The following is a 16,657-nucleotide window of genomic DNA, read 5'->3' as shown; positions in this document are numbered from 1 at the left end:
CTATGACCATAGAACCCTGTAATATTGGGCCAGCGAAGTGCTTGTTATATTTTATAAATAAGATGGTTAGTATTGGAGGCAAACAAAACCTACAACATCTAAGACACAGCATCTTATGATGGTGTTTAGTGTTAAACCTTTTCATTATTCACAGATCGGCACAGCCCTATACGTAGCCCCAGAACTCCTACAGTCGGCCAGCAAAGTGATATACAACCAGAAAGTGGACATTTACTCGCTTGGTATAATTCTCTTCGAAATGTTCCACCCGCCACTAAGTACGGGAATGGAACGTATGGTGGTTCTGACCAATTTGAGGACCAAGGATATCGTCATGCCGGAGGGATTCGAGTGTGAGGATAATGAGAAACAGATTATTGTTATAAGGTAGGTTTTTAGGGTTTCGTAGTCACCTAGAAATCCTTATAGTTTCGCCATGTCAGTCTGTCCGTCCGTCCTCGGCTTTGCTCCATGATCGTTAGTGCTAGAAAGTAATTTGGCATGGATACAGAACGGTAAAATAAAAACTACATAAAAATGTTTTTTTTTCGCTGTGACCCTATAATGTGAGGTATCGTTGGATAGGTATTTCAAAACGAATGAGGGTCTTCATAAACCATTTTTTGATAAAGTTAATATTTTCGGAAATAATTGCTCCGATAGTAAAAACATATTTGTGTCTCCTCACTCTAACTTATGAACCATGGGTCCAAAAATATGAAAAAATCGTGAAACAAAAACACAATTAAAACATTCAATAAAAACTATAACGAACATGATCAATCCAGCCGTTTTTGAGTTATTGCAAAAATCTCCCCTTAGCAAAAAGACGTACAAAGCGCTGCGACGGTACTCCCTTATTTCCTTATGCTTGTAATGTACATGGTACTTAATAATAGCCCCGGTTTCGTCTGCTCTGACAGAATGGTCACTACGAAACCCTACACTGAGCATGGCCCGACATGCTCTTCGCCAATTTTTTCATTACAGTTCGATTACTTCGATTGACCAATGTACCACCCAATTTGTCTGGTCTTGTACTAAAATGACTGGGTACTAGAATTGCCAATCGAACTTTAGCTAATGGAATCTTAAACCACCGTTTAGAAACCTCTAGCTACGTCAATAAAAATCGGCCTATTCTTACTTACCTATTCCTTGCTATCATCGTATCGCCATTTCCGAAGTGTGTGTTTTCGTACACAAGTATAAATACTTGTAGAATTCCAATCCATGGGTCCCCGTGCGACAAGAACACAGTCTAAGTTTACTTACACAAACCTTTCGTTAATTTGGCACTTTCCTCCAAAAACTCGTGTATTAGGTATATTCATATTTATAATAAATTACCTGACATTTTTAAGAATAACGATTTGAATATATTTAAATCACAAGTCCATACTTGGTTAATACAGAGATGTTTTTATAGTAGTAATACAATTTTAAATGCAATCACTGCCAATGTAACCCAATTCTCACACAATAAAGATTATGATTAATTGATTACTACGTCTATTAAACTATGACGCCAGCGTACGTCTATCGTCCACGTCACTAGAAACACCAAATTGAATCTATCTAAGGCAGCCTGTAAAGCTCCCGCTTTCGGACGTGAGCCTGCTATCCTGCCAACCCATTTCCATAATAGTACATTACTATTGAGGCTGAGAAACGAAGGTTAGGTTAGGTTAGATTTTGTATAGTACTTTTCTCAAACTCGCAATGAAGAAAAAAGTAGTCAATTTGCTTTATTCGTAAAGATAAAGATAGTTTATAATTCAAGTAGGCATATTACAATGCGCTTATGAACGTACACCGGCTCTAACCCTACACCTCTGACCCCGAGAAGATATAAATCCCCCCTCAATTGGAGGAGGGTATCCCAATATGGAACGGCAAGAAACTCGGCGGTACAAATCGACGGTACTAAGTTTACACAGTTAAAAACAAATTACGAATCTACAACTATTTGGTGGTTGAATGCCAAGACGACGTTTCACAATTTGACGTTTAAAAACAAATAAGGTTGCTTTACAGGCCTAGGTCTGTAAGGCTATATGATATTCTTTTACATATCTTCACTCATCGCACCGGATACGTAGTATTTCCGGACCTAATTTGAAGCTTATTTATTTATTAACTTTAAAAATTTTCCCGTAACAAACTGAATACTTACAGATGGCTACTAAACCATGATGCCAGCGTCCGTCCAACGTGTGCAGAACTATTATCCAGTTCCCATGTACCCCGCCCAGTAGCCGAAGGCGCCTTATCTGGACTACTATCACATACACTTAGTTCGCGAGGGTCACGTGGTTACCAACGGCTGATCGGTGCGTGCCTACAACAGGCGCCTTCGACAGCTGAAGATATTACATATCATAACGGCATGAGAAGAGTCCAATTGCGGTGGTTGACTGATCGCGTTGCTGAGGTTGGTGTCTGTCTCTCTCTCTCTCTCTCCTTGGCTTGTAGGATGTCTTAGGGCATTTATCCCATACAGAGTTCTCAAGGTTCCCGATGTTAGAAAAGGCTGATTGGTGCGTGCCTTCAGCAAGCGCCTTCGACAGTAGAAGATATTACTTACCATATTGGTATTAGGAAAGTCCAACTGCGATGGCTGACAGATCGCGTTGCTGAGGTCAGGATAGATAGGAAGATAGAGAAGACAAACAGCGAAGCTGCGAATGGTTATTTAGTGACTATAAAAAGTGGTTTTCACTTTTATACGCTTTCACACTTTTTCAGGTATTCAGAAGTCACGGCGCGGTCGAATTCTCCCCACCACTCCTAACTCCTCGAGTTAAGGCGTGGGACGCTTACCCCAACGCGGTAAAAGTCATGACCGCTTCTGGCACCGTCTGCCATCTGCCGCATGACTTGAGGCTGCCTTTTGCGAGGTAAGTTTACCGAGAATATTATCCTAAGTGAGTAAGGCCTGAGTGGACGCTTGACAGAACAAGTGGACAGGCATCGAGCTCACAAGTGCTGTGAGCAGCGTGCACTAAGGTCGCACCTATACGCTTGCATTTGCTTAACATGCACGCCGCACGCCTGCCCCGCTGCACATCCAACTCGAGCGTGCACTCCTTACACTAAGGCTCAAGGTTCTACCCCAAAATAATTTGCAATTATGCATAGCAAACATAGATGCATTTGTTTTTTTTCGTTCGATCTTGATCAAAACACAATCAACTTTAAGTCTTACATTATGATTTCAAATTTCACTGGCAATTTTTTTTTTGTTGTATGGCTGGGCTTTAGGAGGTTATTGCCAACCTATTGAATAAATTTATGGCTAAACTCAATATCGCAAACTTTGTCAACATCGCCCACCATTCCAGACCATTGCATGGCTTAACAAGACACAGTGATACTCTACTAAACAGCTGTATACGATAGATATATTAAGAATTGAATTTTTTTTTATCATTACCTTTGAATACATTACAATACAATACAATACTTTTTATTGAACACCTCACATAGTTGACAATAAATGTACAATAAATACGTTTGTTTGGTACATAAATCAATGTTATTTTTAAAGCCTAGCACGATTTTGTATTGTAGGTAATGTTGAGAAAGTGTACAGTATTGCCGTGGCAACTAAAGTTATGGTGCCATCTCTTAAAATCTTGCAGGACGACTTTAAGCGTGAACGAAATAGCATCATGACTTCAGACGCTAATAGGGACTTGTTGGTATAGTCACGAAATATTCTATATTATTTCCAGACACGTGGCATACTCTGGATCGAAATACATGCGTCGTTATGTCATTGATCGGGTGTTCAGAGAAAAACACGTACCAGGATTTCATCCGAGGGAGATTATTGAATGCGCGTTTGATATATTCAACCCTAAGTCAGGTGAGGAAGGTTTCATTTTGTATAAATTTTGACGACCGGTCTGGCCTAGTGGGTAGTGACCCTGCCTATGAAGCTGATGGTCCCGGGTTCAAATCCTGGTAAGAGCATATATTTGTTTGATGAATACGGATATTTGTTTCTGAGTCATGGGTGTTTTCTATGTATTTAAGTATTTATAATTATATGTATTTAAGTGTGTTTTCTATATTTCTGTATTTAAGTATTTATAAGCATACGCGGATCGGTCCGCGCTATCTCGCCAACTATTACATAAACCCTAGAGGTTTTCAATAGTGGCTTTTTGTGTTCAATCTTGTTTCAAAATTAATAGTTAATAATAATAAAATAAAAATATATATATCGTTGTCTAGGTACCAACAACACAAGCCTTATTAAAATTAATCTGTGTAAAAAATTAAAAAAAAAATACTTTGGTGATTAGAAATGAAAACAGTGGGAAAACATCCTCCACAAGACAGATTTCTATTTTGTACACACCACTTTTTGTATCCAAAATACTAATACATTTTTCGATCTTTTCATTTTGTTAGTCCATGAAAAGTTACAACAACAGAGGAAAAAAATCTGGAGACACTTTTTTTAACTAGAAACAACAGAGCTCGTAATTCTGAGTAGTACTGACGTTAAAATATCTATATTGAAAAAAAAAAAAAACTATTGTGTAAGTCCGCGTCATATTTGAGCGTGATTCGCAGCCAAAGCGGCCAAATATATCAAAATCACATCCTTATTTCTTTGGGAACTTTGGCCGTCACTATCTATTTGATTATGACCGTACAGCTTCAAATAAATAGGCCCTTGACTTCTCATCATCTAAGCTATATCTGTTGCTTTATGTCACTTCTTAAAAAACTTTTCTTCTACAATGTAATAACATCTAAGTGTAGATTTCACTACTATGTTTCGTCTTTGCTCGATGGGGTTTGGAGCGTTCTTAATCCCATCAGTGTGGAATATAACTTCTGCCAATGGGGCATCCTAATCCTACCAAGAATATATGACCTAGTAAAATAAATAAATATTATAGGACATTATTACACAAATTGACTAAGTCCCACAGTAAGCTCAATAAGGCTTGTGTTTAGGGTACTTAGTCAACGATATATATAATATATAAATATTTATAAATACTTAAATACATAGAAAACACCCATGACTCAGGAACAAATATCCATGCTCATCACACAAATACATACCCTTACCAAGATTTGAACCCGGGACCATCAGCTTCGTAGGCAGGGTCACTACCCACTAGGCCAAAGCGGTCGTCAAAACAAAAAAAAAAAGACTCGACCAACGATTGTTACTTTTCAGACACTCTCTGGCCCGACGCCGAGCTTCTAGTAGTCGCAAGTCGGGCGGCTTCTGAAAGCAGCCTGAAAGTGACGATACATCTGAACCATACAGAGCTACTGAATGCTCTACTAATGTCTTGTGGAGTGCCGTTGGATAAACACGCTGATATATACCCTATACTTGTTGATGTTACTTTTGGTAAGTTCATAAGCAATATTATTTTACTAATGATTGGGGTTAGGAAATTGGCCTTAAGAGGGGGTGAAAAGATAGGAAAAAACGGTAATTAGAAGGGAAGATACGATATGGCGCGCCGCGAAATATAAAGACATCGATAATGCCTAGTAGAGGGACGAGAGACGTTTTGGTGGTGGTTTGTTATATTTATTTGCATATTTATTTTCGTGATGGGAACATTAATTGTATAAAAAATACACAAGTAAGTAGACGAACTAGCACTGATCGTGTGTACTGCGGATTGGCAAAGATATATTATTGTTTTAATAAATATGAGTTTCCGTAAATTAACGCTTGATTCAACAAATTAACTTGTCTAAAAAATAAAATAAATAACCCTCGAAAAAGCTTGGTGGCCTACTGCTTTAACACGCAGGTTCGCCGACATATGGAATACTGTTCTCATCTATGGGCAGGGGCACCCAAGTACCAGCTTCTCCCTCTGGACAGCATCCAGTGGAGAGCGACTCGAATTGTCGGCTGCCAGCATATATCAGATCAGCTTGACGCTGCGTAAAGATGTTTCCTCATTCTGTATTTTCTATTGCATTTATAATATGGAATTCTAGTTGTCCATGGGCGACGGTACTGCTTACCATCAGGCGATTTGTCCGCTCGTTTGCCTCCTATATTAAAAAAAAGATGTGGTTACCTATAATTAGATAAGCATCAGTCCTGATTGTCATATAGATTTAAGAGCATGTTAAGATGTATTATCTGTTGGTAATCCTAAATAAATAAAAAAAATAAAAAAAGGTGTTTTTTTTTCTAGGTCGTATAACCAGCTTACAGCTCCAAACCCACCTCACATCCCTCTGCATCACCAACCGCGACGTCTCCAACCTCCTCGGGCTCATGGAGGCGGACATCGCGGTGTACGAAGTGAAGGAGCTCGTCACACGCTTCGTGAAGCAAACCAAGTGGGCGAAGTTGGTGGCCCAAGCTGTGGCCGAGTTGGAGGCGGTCTATAGGAACGCTAAGGCGCTCGGGTGCGAGGTAAGTTAAAATACATTAGTAGCCATGCAGTAGTGCTATCTCTATCACTCTTTACCAGAGATCAGAGCGCGGTGCACTAATGCTATCTCTGTCACCACGTCATCTAAAACCTTGGGCTCATGGAGGCGGACATCGCGGTGTACGAAGTGAAGGAGCTCGTCACCCGCTTCGTGAAGCAAACCAAGTGGGCGAAGTTGGTGGCCCAAGCTGTGGCCGAGTTGGAGGCGGTCTATAGGAACGCTAAGGCGCTCGGGTGTGAGGTAAGTTTGTTTCATCAGGTCTTTATAAGAAAATACATTAGTAGCCATGCAGTAGTGCTATCTCTTAGAGATAACATTTTTTTCATAAACTCTGTCGTAAGATAGATAGATAGATAGATAGATAAAATCTTTATTCAACCACAACTTACATGCTTTGTGACACAACAAATAACAAGAGAGAAAGAAAATTGACAAGAGACAAAGAAAAAGTAACATACAGTTTGACTCTAATATCAATAATTACGTCAACAATCAAATGTATTACGTGTCTTATTTTTAGATTAATAGAGATATTAGTAGAGGGTCATGTGTTGTGGTAAAGAATAGGCGCTGACTCAGCATAAATGCTGCGGAGACCACAGCGCTGATCTTCCGTCAGAACCTTAAAACCTACACTAATAAACGACCAGTGCAGCACTAGTCAATGTACTTATATGTTTAAATAATATACTTATGCATGTTACATATATTTGTACTGTGTGTATGTAGGTACTGTAAATATTTGCAAGAAAAATATGTCACGTAGTTATTATACTTATGAATTTACACGATGTGAACGCAAGTGGATAGGTAACGGCAGGTAATGGCATGGTCAGGTGGGGTTAAGTTTTAGGCACTTAGTTTTTGAGTTTCTAATAGGTATTGGCGTAATTTAATTTTAAATTGAGGCTTACTTTTTAATATTCTGATTGGTGGGGGTATGTTGTTCCAACATTTGGTGGCCCGATACCTAAAACTTCCCCTAAAGGCAGCAGCGCGGTATTTTTGAGGCTGCAGCATAAGAATACGCGGGGCTCTAACCGAGTGACAGCTTCTGTTTGTTGACCAAACCAGTTTTTTGTACAGATAGCTTGGAGTCTGAGTGTTTATTACATCAAACAGTAAGCATGCCAACATTAGATCCTGACGTGGTAGCATTTTGAGCCAGTTTCCGTTATTTATAAATGGGGTGACATGAGTCCGCGGGGGAATATTGTAACAGAACCTGGCACATGCATTTTGGACCCTCTGAATGCAGCGCTGCGAGCGTCCCAAGAGGCAAGGTCCATATACAGTAATACAGTAATTTAATTTCGATAGAATAAGGGCTTCGCATAGTCTCACTCGTAGATCTACACTCAGTAATTCACGAATATTGTATAAAACCTTTAAACGGTACATACAGTACTGGAATGTTTCCGCTATGTGTTTTTCGAAGCGGAGGTTACTATCCATCAAAAGTCCGAGATTTCTCGCTTCAGTAACCTGAGCCACATTCATACCATTAATTTCTATTACAGGATTATAGGCTGTGATGACGTTTATCTGGTGCGGTGAACCCAGGATCATATATTTGGACTTTATGGGGTTGAGAACCAAGCAGTTTTCAGAGGCCCATTCCGAAATACGTTTAAGATCGGAGTTTATTTTAGCGACTGCTGAGTCCGTGTCGTTGGGAAAGAAAGAAAAATATATTTGAAAGATCATCCGCATATAAATGGTATTTACAATGATTAATGCATTGGACGATGTCGGCACTGTACAAAATAAAGAGCAAGGGACCTAAAATAGAACCCTGCGGGACACCTCTTGTCACAGGTATTGGCTCCGATGATATAGAGCTACCGTCACTACGACTTATCTTGACCAACTGTTTCCTGTTTTTAAAGTAGCTCTCGAACCATCTGATAGTGCGGTAATCGAAACCATAATAATGTAGCTTTGCCAAAAGAAGTGGAATATTTATGCAGTCAAAAGCTCTCGAAAAGTCGAGCAGCACCAAAGCAGTTCCCTTGCCCAGGTCTTGGCCAGCAAGAACCTCGTCCACTACGTCATGAAGCGCAGTGCTAGTGTTACGACCTCGCCTAAAGCCCGACTGCATTTCGGGTAAAATGTTGTTATTTTCCAAGTACTTGGATACTTGGTCATATACCACTTTCTCTAAAATTTTTGACAAGAAAGGCAGTATACTTATAGGTCGAAAATCTTTTAGATCAATTGGATCATTCGTTTTTGGAATAGGGCGGACAACAGCTGTTTTCCATAATGATGGGAATGCGGAGGTTGTAATAGAGCAATTGATTAAATCAGTGATAACACCCAAGGTGCGAGGAAGCGTCATCAAAATCATGTCAAAATTAATACCATCATAACCAATGGCGTTAGATTTTATGTGAAGTAATAGTTTACTGACGACGCTTTCAGTTACAGTTGATAGTTGGAAAGATGAATTACCATATAAGTTATTCCCAAAATACATTATGTTATCGCAGTTTGGTATATTATTACCAGGTACGTCTAGAAAAGTAATATTCATAGCTGTAGGGTTATCAAACTGATTTGGTATGTCTGCTTCGGTTTTGAAATTAGGTAATATGTTTTCCTTAAGGTTTTTCCAAAGAAGTTTAGGATGGTTAAGATTAAGATTAATGTTTTGATGTTCGAAATGCAAGCTGGTATTTACTAGATGTTTCAAGTTTTTATAATTAATTTTGTCCGTATCAGACTTGGTGTGTCTATACTTTCTTTGAGCATTATTACGGAGAACCATCATGTACCGCACGTTCGGAGTTAACCAAGGTTTCGAGGATTCTTTTATGACGTGATTACGTATCGGAGCATAAGTGTCGAATAATTGTAGTATGTTTGCATTAAATAAGGACACTTTAGCCTCAAGGTCAGTGAATGTGTTTATGTACCCCCAATCAATAAAGTCAACATCTTTATTAAATTTGTTAATATCAATATTGCTCAGTGATCGATTTATAATGTTTTTAGGTTTTGGTTTTACACATTTTGCGGATAATTCGACAAACACTAAAGCGTGCCCCCCTAATTCCACTACATGGTCGATCTCGGTATTATGTACGCTGGCATCTGTACAGATGAGATCAATAAGTGTAGAACTGTTTTCTGTAAAGTGAGTAGCTCCCTTTATATAGTTTTGTATTTTATTTAACGACATAAACTGTAATAGAGACTTAGTCTTTGCGCTGTTTTCATTTAATAAATCTATATTAAAATCTCCACATAGAATTATTTGGTCATATTTTGTGAACGTAGCAATAGTATCACTTAACGCCTCCAAAAAAGTATTAGTGTCTAGCCAGGGCGGACGGTAAGCGGTCCCAATGAGAAAACCAACGGAGTTTATTTTTGTTTTAATCCACATTTGCTCCACGTCAGGAAAATGCACATGTTCGCATATTTGCACACTCAAACCACTTTTAATGTAGAAGCCCACACCACCACCAGCCTTACGTGTACCAAGCGTTCGCGGGATGTGGCGCAGCCTGTAGCCGCGTACGGTGGGCGCGCGCCCTGCCTCGCCTGCTCTCAGCCAGGTCTCATTTATTGCAATAATATCTGGTTGATGACGTTCCATAGCTGCAATAAGCTCATTATGTTTTCGTGCGTTACATAAAGATCCTGCATTAAAAAGACCGAATTTAAATCGCTTTCCTTTCATTTAATAAATAGGTACTTTAAATTAAGAGTGTTATAAAATTTATAAATATATTTTAGAATTATGCAGGAATAAATTTTGTATTGAGCTAATTCAGTGTAAAATACGTAAAGTGAGCATTGAAACATTTTGCATGCATAATATTTTATTTTAGTTATATATAGAAAAGTACATAATAGGATACGTAAACATACCATGCAGTTCACAGATATATTTATAACAGTAGGGAGCATTAGAGAATAATCACACATATTACTTAATATACCGAACACATGCCACTCGACCAATACCACTTTTCCTAATTTTTTTATAACATCATTAATACATTGACAATTACTATAAATATTAAATTTCTTGGTTAAACACTCTGTTGTTGAGACCAGAACTAACAAAATTACAGTACCATTTTTCCGCCCTATTAAGTTACTAATTTTATGGAGTTTCCCGATCGACGGCCGCCGCGATAAAAATACGAGTCAAATCGCACTCTGCTCGGATATGGTATACTTTAGATTTATCATTTTCTCGAACGAGAACACGTCCTTCATTGGACCATGAAAATTTCCATTGGTTAGTTTTACACATATCTTTAGCTTTACCGAGCAGAATGCGGTTCGTCTTTGTGAGGCGTTCATTCACGTGAAAGGTCCGAGGCATGTGTTCCGGAAGGTTCAGATCCTGAGTTGAGGCGCCGCGACGCACTCTAGAGTTCTTAATGAGCGCGTCGCGCAGCGCGCGCCGAGCCAGGCGCACCACGAGCGGACGCGGGCGCGCGCGCGTCTCGTCAGGGCGGCCCACCCTGCTCGCGCTCACCACGTCGCGCTCGTCCAGAGTCACTCCCAACTTCGCCGCCACGGCGAACATGATGCTGCTGACGGATTCACCTCTGAACTCCGGCACGCCTGACACCTCAACGTCGTTCAGTAATGAAGCCTGTTCCTTTTCATTGAGTTCTGTTTTGAGACTGTTAACTGTGTCAAGTAATGAAGAGGTGTCACTTTCGGACCCCTGTCGCGATTTCATATCTGTTAAATCTGCTCTCAAGGAAGAGTTTTCACGTTCCAAAATCTTGATTCGTTCAGTTGCAGATGCCATATCATTTTTCAACTCACTTAGCTCGGCCGATAGCGTGCGAAAGCTGCTATTAAAGTCGGATTTTAAATCGTGTGCGACTATGTTTAAACGTTCGGTAAGTTCTGAATGAAACCGTGACAGCTTCAAATCGAGTAGTTTTTCGAAATCACTGTATGAAATAGAACCTTGACCGGTACTATGGCCCATCTCCGGACGCTTGATTTGACTGCTGGTCTCATTTAAGAAGCTGGAAGTCTCCAGAAGTGACTCGTCACAGGACATGTTCGCCTGTAGCTCCGATATTTGTGAATTATCAGTGTTTACATACACACTGGGGTTATTTTGCCCCACAGGCAACAGCTGGTTCTTGTAGGCAGGCTGCCTTGGCTGGTTCAGAGCCCGAACTGGAGTGTCATCAGTACCTTTTCTACGGTTCGTAACATTATTACAGGCCGGGCAAGACCAAGTTGTCATTAGCTCGTTTATTCGGGTCCTATATTGAATGTCGGGCATACTAACACATCCATAATGATAAGAATCACGGCAATGTATGCACACAAGTAGTTCGGTGCTGCTTACTGGTAAATCACAACCGATGCACTTCATTGTAGGATTTATCATCAATTTAATGCAAAATAGTCAAATAATGCCGGTGGTTTATTTTATTGAATTCGATGTCCGATCACGAAACACGACCGTAGTGGTATTAAAACAACGTTCACTTTTCTATACAAGTTCTTCAGATTTACACAACGCGGCTTCAGAAACACTCGACATAAACGCCGCGCAAAATCTAAGATTTTAGGCTCTTATTCGTTTGAGTAACTACACTATACAATATCTGTGATGACGGTACTGAGCGACTTTTGTCCGTGTTTGGAATTACTTACTATTTACTTGATTAACACTTTAGTTTATCACATATTTTACACCTGCAGTTCACTTTTTGATCACTGATGTCTATTATACACTTTAATGTCGTTAAAGGTCCAACTTTACGCAAGGTTCCATTTTTTTATGTAACAAATGACAAGAGCTGCACTATCCGTCCGGCTACCCGGCTAATACAGTAAGCACTATTTAATTTCTTCTTCAATCTATCCGTTGAAATCGCTAAAATACATAATACTACAGATTAAATCTTCTCTACTATTATTATTAATCATTTATTCTCATAATACACGGTACATATGTGTTGCATCAGAATAGTACTGCCAAACTGCGAAGCGGTTTGATGGCAGTTAATTTCCCCATGAGTATTATTTTAACTTAATTTTCCATTTGTGTCAGTTGAATATAACCATGCTGTATTATTTTAACTTAATAAGTTAATTATAATTATTCTAATTAGCCTTCAGGATCTGCAAAGACGGGCCAACTTTTTATAGGTTTCCATAATGAGTTGACCCCCCTCTACTGCTCCTCTTCTTCCTCGCGTTGTCCCTGCATTTTGCCACGGCTCATGGGAGCCTGGGGTCCGCTTGACAACTAATCCCAAGATTTGGCGTAGGCACTAATTTTTACGAAAGCGACTGCCATCTGCCCTTCCAACCCAGAGGGTAAACTAGGCCTTGTTGGGATTAGTCCGGTTTCCTCACGATGTTTTCCTTCACCGAAAAGCGGCTGGTAAATTTCAAATGATATTTCGTACATAAGTTCCGAAAAACTCATTGGTACGAGCCGGGGTTTGAACCCGCGACCTCCGGATTGCAAGTCGCACGCTCTTACCCCTAGGCCACCAGCGCTTCTTGTACGTAATTATCTATTAAATATTTTGTGATATAATGTCCTGATCAGTTTTGCCTTTGTTGTTCACAGTGTCCGATAACTGTGGCGCCGTTTTTGGCGTACAACGCGACACAGCACAGTGGTGTGTTCTGGCAGATGTCCATCGCACGCGACGAGCGTCATACCAAACGTCGCGCCGGAGACCTTATTGCTGCTGGTGGCAGGTATCATTAGAAAAAGTGCGGTTTCTATATTTTACTCAAAATTAAAGTGTCCCAATAATGTAATGATAAAAACTAGTGCTTGTGCCATTCTATCACCGCACCGCTCGCCGTCGACAGGGTGTTCATCCTCACACCCTAGAACCTAAATGGTCGCGCACTGTGCGGTTCAAGAGGAATTTCCTCCCGCGGACGCTCCGGCTGTGGAATGAGCTCCCTTCCGAGGTTTTCCCGAGGGGCTACAGTATGGGGTTCTTCAAAAAAGGAGTGTACAGGTTTTTAAAGGGTCGGCAACGCGCATATAACACCTCTGGAGTTGCAGGCGTCCATAGACAACGGTGACTGCTTACCATCAGGCGGGCCGTATGGTTGTTTGCCACCGTCGTGGTATAAAAAAAAACTTGAATTAGGTTGCCGAGCGATGTCAGCCGGGTAGCGTTGAAAAAACCCGAAAAAAATCTAAAGAATCGTTTTCTTTCGATAAAAACAATCCAAACTTCGGTTACAATATTTCTGTAAAAACAAGTTTTTTTTATACCTCTGTATTTTTCCATTATGAATTTAATTGGGAATTTAAACAAGAAGGTTAAGGTTGCACGTCTAATGTGTTAGTTTCTGGCATTTTATATAATTGACACTGTCATCACTCATCAGTGGCATTGTGTATGACGTATTTAATTTTTCTGAATAAAACAGGAAAAAACCGAAAATCCAAATTTGGTAAAATTCCCGACAAAAATATTTGATTTTCTCCGGAATTTACATGCCTACAGCCGGGAGAATGCTAGGAAGATCTGAGTCAAAGACTCTTCGGTTTTCTATACAAAATATGAGCGTCACTTTAGTAAAATAGACATCTATTTATCCTGTCGTCTACCAAGTTGTCAAAAACAGCGCCCCTATCTACCCAGGCCGGAGAATAGTCTCCCGCTCCCCGCCCGCGTGGGCCATCCCAGATTTGTTACGACGGATTTTTTTTGCAACCGAGCAAATTCGCAGCCGAAAGCAGCTTTATTTTGATTTTACTAAAACTGCTTTTCGACTGGGGTTAAAATGGCCGGAGATCTCCGTACGTTACAAATAAGGGGCACAAAATACTGTACGGAAATCTCCGGCCGGGGTAAATAGAGGGGTAATTTTGTCTCAAATCTTTGACAAATAAATATGGCCTTTTTGACCGGAGATATTTGTTCTGGGTAAACGACAGGTTAAAAGTGTTACAGAACTGACATAAAAAAATAGGAACTAAAATAATTAGTTTTTTAAATCAAAATTACTCCTGTCGTAACAGTTGTTCGAATGTGTTTAAATACTAGAATATTTTAAAATTGAATCTGTGTATGTATAAGTCATAAACTAATAGTTATTACTTAACCACCAGATACGACGCTTTGGTGGAAGAGTTCCGCAAGATAGCCCGAACAAAAGATATCGACAGTGCCAAGCAGAAATGTTCCTGCGTCGGATTCTCGATGTCTTTAGAGAGAATGGCCACCATAGTGAAGAAAATGGAGTCGGAGATGCCTCACGCAGCGGCTAGCGAGGTAATTTAGACCTTATTGTGTAAGGCATAGTGTTGCATTTTCTGTCTTTAGAAAAAATGGTCACAATAGTCGGAGTAATCGGAAATGCCTCGTGCTGCGCTTAGCGAGTTAATTTGACCCATATTGTGTGAGTGCAAAGTTGATTTTTCTATATGTCTAGAAAGAATGTTCACCATAGTGAAGAAAATGGAGTCGGAGATGCCTCATACTGCACGTAGCGAAGTAATTTAAACCTTATTGTGTGAGTCGTTAAGTGGTTTATCGTTGTAATATTTTCCAATTCGCCAAAATTTCTGTTGGGATATTACTTGTAGTGGTCAGATGGATATTTTCTATTAAAAACGGTCATAAAATAAAAACATTGCACTCGTTTAATACATTTTTCTTCTACGACCATATAACAGTGTACTTTATAAATGAATTGTTTTTTCTTTTACCAATTTTTTCAAATAGAAAAAGGCAATGCTAATTTCCCATGCCTAATCTATTTAATTATGCATTATATTATTTAATTGACACTGTATTCTAAATAAAAAACATTTAAAATTCATTGTAAGTCATTGTAACAACATGCAAAATAACCACGTTGCATTTTTTTAGCCAACTCTCATCTGCGTAAACGTCCACGGCACAGCCGGCAATGGCCGCGACGGCCTCGCGGCCTCCCAACGGGCACACCTAGCCCGAGACCTGTGGGCCTCTGGCCTCAGCTGCTGCCCCTGCCCCAGTACCGTGGACCGAGAAAATAGCGGCGCTGGCATAGTTCTGGAACATGAAGATTCTGGGGTTAAAGCAGCCTGGTACAGTGGAGACAGGTAATAAAGGATTCTATTTTCAAGTGTTAAAGTTCATATTAGCTTGACACGAGCCAGCGCGCATCCTAAATATAACAAGCCCGCGAGCAGCCGGCTGTGTAAACAGGTGAGAATTGACCTTATTTTAAGGCGGTAAAGTTCATATTTACAGGTAGTGGCATGAGCGTGGGAGTGGCCCGCCACAGTAGAAGCATTAAAATAAGAGTCTTGTTGCCTTGAACGTAAGGTTCTTATTGGATCGACGGGCCAACATAGCCCGAGACTTGTGGGCCTCCGGATATGTAGATTCTGAAGTTAGGTTAGCCTGCTACAGTGGAGACAGGGGGAGAACTCTATTTTGCAGGCAGTACGGTTCAAATTAAGTTGACGCTGGTCGCTTCTAGTTTGCGGGTTAAGCGTCCGAGGGGCAAACTAGAGTTGAAAGAAACAATAAAATAAGAGTCTTATTGTGTTGATAGTAAGATTTATATTAAGTTGACGGTATCTGCTGCCGCTTCTGTTCCAATACTGTAGACAGAAATAACAGCGGCGCTGGGTTAATACTCGAATATGAAAATTCAGGAGTGCGAGCGGTTTGTTATTGTGGAGATAGGTAAGAATGAACTCTATTTTGTAGGCAGTACGGTTGAAATCAGGTTAACACTACGTGGTTCTAGTTGGCGACGTGAGAGTCCGAGCGGACAGCTACAGTCGAAACAATCAAGTCTTATTGATTTGATAGTAAGGTTCATATTGGGTTGACGGCTTTAATTGCTGCCCCTGCCCCAATGCTGAGGGCCTACTTCCTACATCTTTCTCTGTCTAATTACGTCTTACGCCTTAATTGGAGTAAAAGAGAAAGATGCCCGCAATTTGCGAACTTCGGTGTTCGCGGTAGGCCCTCAGTAGTCAGAGAAACCGTGGCGCGGGAAGATTCTGGGGTTTGCTCTACCGGACATAGGGGGAAAAAAATTGAACCCTATTTTATAGATAGTACGGTCCATATTAGATTGAATTGAGCTTCAATGTTGTGGAATAAGATATTATAATGGAGACAGGGAAGAACGAACCTTATTTTGAGTTGGTAAAGTTCATATTAGGTTGGTGCGTTTTGGTAACACCGTCGTTGCCAACGTCTGAGCGGTTCATATAAAGCATATAAATGGGCAA

At 40.2% G+C, this 16,657-nt stretch overlaps 1 protein-coding gene across 1 annotated transcript in view; it reads left to right on the top strand.

Annotated features, from left to right (window-relative positions):
* LOC133528680 (eIF-2-alpha kinase GCN2) overlaps positions 1–16,657 on the top strand; it is a 45,961-nt gene that overhangs the window by 21,849 nt on the left and 7,455 nt on the right. The window contains exons 16-24 of the mRNA XM_061866146.1: positions 155–387; positions 2,179–2,434; positions 2,749–2,900; positions 3,738–3,871; positions 5,207–5,386; positions 6,198–6,421; positions 13,019–13,152; positions 14,531–14,693; positions 15,294–15,508. Of these exons, the coding sequence (XP_061722130.1) occupies positions 155–387; positions 2,179–2,434; positions 2,749–2,900; positions 3,738–3,871; positions 5,207–5,386; positions 6,198–6,421; positions 13,019–13,152; positions 14,531–14,693; positions 15,294–15,508 (1,691 nt within the window). The remainder of the gene's footprint in view (positions 1–154; positions 388–2,178; positions 2,435–2,748; positions 2,901–3,737; positions 3,872–5,206; positions 5,387–6,197; positions 6,422–13,018; positions 13,153–14,530; positions 14,694–15,293; positions 15,509–16,657) is intronic.

Source organism: Cydia pomonella, chromosome 19, assembly GCF_033807575.1.
Source record: "Cydia pomonella isolate Wapato2018A chromosome 19, ilCydPomo1, whole genome shotgun sequence".
NCBI lineage: Eukaryota > Metazoa > Arthropoda > Insecta > Lepidoptera > Tortricidae > Cydia > Cydia pomonella.
Note: the sequence above shows the minus strand (reverse complement) of the source record. Positions and strands in the feature narration are given on the sequence as shown.